The 4,883-nt window shown below is 37.1% G+C and overlaps 2 protein-coding genes across 3 annotated transcripts; one reads left to right on the forward strand and one right to left on the reverse strand.

Annotated features, from left to right (window-relative positions):
- On the forward strand, nt 1–2,144 carry LOC114164508 (UPF0160 protein MYG1, mitochondrial-like). Of its 2 annotated transcripts, none has more exons than XM_028049206.1 (5): nt 1–423; nt 511–921; nt 1,087–1,158; nt 1,357–1,587; nt 2,020–2,144. In XM_028049206.1, exons 1-4 carry the CDS (start codon nt 70–72, stop codon nt 1,579–1,581), a joined length of 1,062 nt encoding a protein of 353 aa, XP_027905007.1. In that variant the 5' UTR covers nt 1–69; the 3' UTR covers nt 1,582–1,587; nt 2,020–2,144. The 2 variants fall into 2 exon arrangements, with proteins under 2 accessions (XP_027905007.1, XP_027905008.1); XM_028049207.1 differs by having other exon boundaries at nt 50–382.
- On the reverse strand, nt 1,709–4,074 carry LOC114164509 (rhodanese-like domain-containing protein 14, chloroplastic). Its single transcript, XM_028049209.1, has 6 exons — nt 3,704–4,074; nt 3,532–3,578; nt 3,112–3,204; nt 2,884–3,022; nt 2,696–2,798; nt 1,709–2,110 (listed from the first exon to the last, which is right to left on the reverse strand). The coding sequence occupies exons 1-6, from the start codon at nt 3,909–3,911 to the stop codon at nt 1,996–1,998; spliced, it is 705 nt and encodes a 234-aa protein (XP_027905010.1). The 5' UTR covers nt 3,912–4,074; the 3' UTR covers nt 1,709–1,995.
- Between the last annotated feature and the right edge of the window lie 809 nt (nt 4,075–4,883).

A 4,883-nucleotide genomic window follows, 5' to 3' on the forward strand; every position in this document is an offset into this window, starting at 1 on the left:
CTTTTCTCCACAAAAACTAGCTTGTGTGAATGTTCTTGAGGCAGGGACACAGTAGAGGCAGTCCCAAAAATGGTTAAACTCAGTGTCTCAGGATTAGTTTGGCACAAGACCTTCGCATTCCACAAACCACGTTTCCTATTAGCGTCGTGCTTCTTCTCAACGCGCGTTGGCACACACAACGGAACCTTCCACTGCGATGAAGCACTCGCGTGCTTCATGCTTCGCCTCTCCAAACGCTTCTCCGGCGCTCAAATTGTTCGAACCAGAGACCCCAACCTTCTGGAAACACTCGACGCAGTCGTCGACGTCGGAGGCGTTTATGAACCGCGACGACACCGTTTCGATCATCACCAAAACGGCTTCGACCAAGTATTCGGCCAAGGTTTCCACACTAAACTCAGTAGCGCTGGCCTTGTCTACAAGGTGTTTGTACTATGTTCATCACTCTTTTTTCTTTCGCTGTTAATGTCGTAACTCAACCTAACTCGTCACTCTTTCCTGTTCCTCTAGCATATTGGTTTGGAGATAATTGCAAATGTGCTGAAGCTTCACGAGGACCATCCTCATCTGCACCGCTTATATCCTGCTATATACAGAAACTTTGTGGAGGCAATTGATGCTGTGGATAACGGAGTGAGTGAATATGACCTAAACGAATCTCCGAAATACGTGGTTAATACGTGTCTCTCCTCTAGAATTAAACGCTTGAATTTGAACTGGATGGATTCTGATCAGTCTTCTGATCGAGAAAATGAGTTGTTTCTTCAAGCAATGGCACTGGCTGGTGCTGAATTTTTGGACAATGTCAATTATTATGCAAAATCATGGTTACCGGCGCGGTCGATTGTGATGGAGAGTCTTGTGGCCAGGGAAAGTGTTGATTCGAGTGGAGAAATCATTAAGCTTAGCCGACCTTGTCCTGTAAGACACAACCCACAGTGCATTAAATTAATCTTACTAGATTTTAGTGGCTATTGTTAGAGTCTGCTCTTCGTGCCAGTAGGAAGATTAAATTGCAATCTTTGCAGGTTTTGGATATCATTGTGATTATTATCTAACTCAAACCTTTTGTCACTTGCTACACAGTGGAAACTTCACATACATGAGCTTGAGGAGGAAATGAAAATCAGTCCTTCTATCAAATATGTTGTTTACCCGGTATGTATGTTTAAGCGAATTAGTCAAATGAATCTTCAAGATTGAGCCTAAGCATAAATCATTGTTGCCCCGAAAATCTGTACTTTTTTTTTTGCTGATCATCATCTTCAGGTTACATGTAAATTTTAGGTTTCATTCTATGTTTTCCCATTTGATCGATAACTTGTGTAATAAATTATAAATGATTATTATTTGTAGGATGATAGAGGTGAGAAGTGGCGACTGCAGGCAGTGGCAATTTCACCTGCCAGATTTGAGAGCAGAAAACCGTTACCGTGTTTATGGAGGGGTTTCGAAAATGACAAGCTGTCTGAGGTTGCTGGTATCCCAGGTTGTACTTTTGTACACATGAGTGGTTTTATTGGAGGAAATCAAAGTTACGATGGAGCTGTAGCCATGGCGAGAGCTTCTTTAAAGGCTTAGGCAACGGTAGGTTTAATCTAAATACCTTTTCCCCAAACGTTATTTTTTTTCCTCGGGCAATAGTTGATCATCTTTAGGAAGCGAAAGCAACTGAACCAGAAAATGCTTTAATGCGAATTTTGGTTTATTCATTGAAGCAGTATGCATCAGTTGTTCAGAATCATGGTTTATGCATGGAGCTAAATCACACACTGCTGATAAATTATTGAACCCTTAACAGTTTAAGCCAGGGATGCACTTTACAGAAATGAAACCTGATATTTTTGTTGTGAATTCTTGCATACTAATTTTCCGCTCTACTTCAATAATGACATTTCAATTCGTTGGTTCTACTCTTTATATGCATTTATCAGTATTTTCATCATGGTCAAAACTAGGTCTAGGCTTCACTAATACACATTCTTGGCACTACATTTACTCCTCTGAAACACTTGGCAGATCCTCTTTAAACCACGAGTAAAGACCACCTTCAAGATGGAAGACATTGGTATATCCATTAAGGACCAGCAAGTAAGCTGCTATGAGAGACCTGTGAAAGTATCAAGACGTGACAATCAGAGCAATATATCAATCATTTGAAGAGTCAATATTATTTCTTTTCATAATCACACAACTAAAGATGCAACCAGAGTATAGCCGTTAGAGGATTACACATTGCATTGCAGACAATATAACTTTCTCGTTCATACATCCATGCAATCCAAGTTAATTAGCTGTACTTTTCCTTTTTTGTTTTAGCCAATGAAAGAAATCATTTGGTGAGAGCTAATTGGTAATTGTGGTTGGATTTGACTTAATTCTTGTCAACCGTTCGTACTGTTATTATTCCTTTAATTAATAGCTTGGTAGGATGGTTTACAATGACATTTAAATCTATTACCCTGTTTACTTTTAATGTTGCTGAATCCGTGGTTGGATGCAAAGTCAAGACTCATCTAAAATGATCGCTTCAGAATTGCATTGCAAAATGGATGCATTTCACAAAATGTCTACAACCACTTTGGACTATTTTTTATTCTTAAATAGCATGTATGAATTTCTACTTGCAAAGTTAAAAATCCAAAAGGAGAAGAAAATAGACAATCGGCCACAAGAAATTGGAAATAGTTAATACCTTGATTGTTGACCTTCGGGCAGATTTTGTGATGGTTTCAGTGTACCTCCAGCTGAGCAAGCTACTATTATCTTTGCATTTTTATCCAACTTGGCTTCAACAGCTGCCAGCATAAACCAAATATTTCATTTCAGAAAACAAGAAATGCAGAATTCAAGCATTGACATGTTGAGGTAAATTAATCGTACACTGGATGAACTCAGGGTTCTCTTCAGTCCCGGAAAAAATACCAAAAAAAGCAAATGCAGCACGTCTTGCAATGTCCCATGCTGTCCACTCCTTTATAAGCCTGTATATTTGCACATTGATAGCATCTGGAGGATGAGCCTGCACCAGTTGCCAAACTCGTCAGTTTTATCCTTCGCACATGTGTACGTTGGATTTGAATACAAAGCTTATAAAATTTGTCCACTAACCTCTTTGAACTCTGCTTCCGGCCTTACGTCGAGAATCACAAAATTATTTTCTTTCTGAAGCCGCAGAGCTTCCTTTGCATCCACGCTTCTTACCTGCGATGACAAACAAATATTACACCTTTAAATGTTTACTCTGCATATAACACAAACAAGATATCGCATTTCCTTAATTCAACTTTTTGAGGTACGATTTATGATTAATTATTCTATGATCTCCGATGCTTTCCCATACCCTCATGAGATTCCTCTTGTTTGTGTACTCAAGATATATATTGTGATACAAAAGCATTACAATATTACGTTTACCTTGATGTTCTGCACAGTATGCATTTATTTCCTTATTCTTTGTTCTCGCTTCATCATGATATGCTATGAATGCAAATGAAAATATACTTGTTTATGACAGAGGTGGAGCTTTACCCTTTTCTGCACCAGATATTCTCTCTTAACCTTCCAGTCTTCCTCAGCTAATAACTCCAAAAAAAGGTTTACACAAACAAAAAAAAAAAGAGCTATTAGGGTTCTGTGATATCTTCCAAGTGCCATGTGAATTTATCTCAGCAAGAGTGTAAGAGTAATTTAGAACAAGTACCTGGCGACTTCGCTGGTTTTGTAGCTGCACTCTGAATTGTGAAACCCCTTGTGACATTCTGTTGAAGTGATCTTTTTCCTGCGGATTTGTATGATCTGACTTTCCCCCACCATGAACTATGATCACGTGTGGCTTCTAAAGAAGGAAGCAAAGAATGCAAAGATGATGTGGATGAGTACTGTAGAGCAATTGGTGTAAAAGCTGCCATGCTTGGTGGCTCAGTTTGAAGTGAAGAATAAAATATATGAGACTTCAAATGTTGTAGTTAATAAAGGGTAATATATGAATGATTGAATTAGGGTGAAAGGATCAGGGGTGGTGCTTGTGTTATACAGAGTGCTGTAGGTAGTTAGTGTGAGAAGAGTATCTGCTTACTCAGGATATTTAGGGCTCAGAATCTGAGATTGTGGTTGAGGTTTTACGAGTGCTTTAACATTTGGATATCTTTGCCATCTCATCATTATCTCTCTCTTTTCTCTTCTGTCTGTCTCTCAGCCTGCAGTGTTTGTTTTTTTACCAAATTTTATAACCTATTTAATGTTCTCAGAAAAAATACATTTGGTTTTATATAGCGTTTATTTTCCTATTAAGACCCTCCTATATATCGTGCTACTTTTTATAATATGCTTATTCTTGATTAAAAAAATGTAGTTATCGTGCGATATAGTAATTGACGTATAAATAGATACAAACGTTTTTAAACGTTTACTATAAACGTACAAACAAAAAAGGTGAGCTGCAAAAATAGTATTATTAAAAGCCGTTTTTTGCACACACTTTTATGCTGTTTTGTATAATTCATACTTGATAAATATGGGATGGAAACACTTTGAAGTACTTCAATTTTAATTTTAATGTAGTCACAATAAATATGAAGTAAATTATCTATGTACCATATTGAAAATTTAAATTGTAGAAACATTAATTTATCCAATTCTATAATACATAGAAACATTAAATTATCTATGTATCATATTGAAGTATATTGAAAATTTGAGGGTTCATCTCACAACCCGTTTTCTTGTCTATTTTTATGTTTTGTAAAGGGTTAAATATGTTTTTAGTCCCCGAACTTTGACTCAAAATTGGAATTCGTTCCTGTTTGAAACTTCGATACATTTTGGTCTCTAAACTTTATAAATGAATGAATATAGTCCTTTTAACCCAATTATATTAACTT

This window comes from Vigna unguiculata, chromosome 9, assembly GCF_004118075.2.
Source record: "Vigna unguiculata cultivar IT97K-499-35 chromosome 9, ASM411807v1, whole genome shotgun sequence".
NCBI lineage: Eukaryota > Viridiplantae > Streptophyta > Magnoliopsida > Fabales > Fabaceae > Vigna > Vigna unguiculata.

What these genes read in the sequence shown, in the direction of transcription:
- LOC114164508 (XM_028049206.1), top strand. Translation starts at nt 70, where the DNA reads ATGGTTAAACTCAGTGTCTCAGGATTAGTTTGGCACAAGACCTTCGCA. An exon ending in GCGCTGGCCTTGTCTACAAG is followed by an intron (nt 424 to 510) that starts GTGTTTGTACTA and finishes CTGTTCCTCTAG; the next exon opens with CATATTGGTTTGGAGATAAT. An exon ending in AGCTTAGCCGACCTTGTCCT is followed by an intron (nt 922 to 1,086) that starts GTAAGACACAAC and finishes CTTGCTACACAG; the next exon opens with TGGAAACTTCACATACATGA.
- LOC114164509 (XM_028049209.1), bottom strand. Translation starts at nt 3,911, where the DNA reads ATGGCAGCTTTTACACCAATTGCTCTACAGTACTCATCCACATCATCT. An exon ending in AATATCTGGTGCAGAAAAGG is followed by an intron (nt 3,205 to 3,531) that starts GTAAAGCTCCAC and finishes TTGTCATCGCAG; the next exon opens with GTAAGAAGCGTGGATGCAAA. An exon ending in CCCGAAGGTCAACAATCAAG is followed by an intron (nt 2,111 to 2,695) that starts GTATTAACTATT and finishes ATACTTTCACAG; the next exon opens with GTCTCTCATAGCAGCTTACT.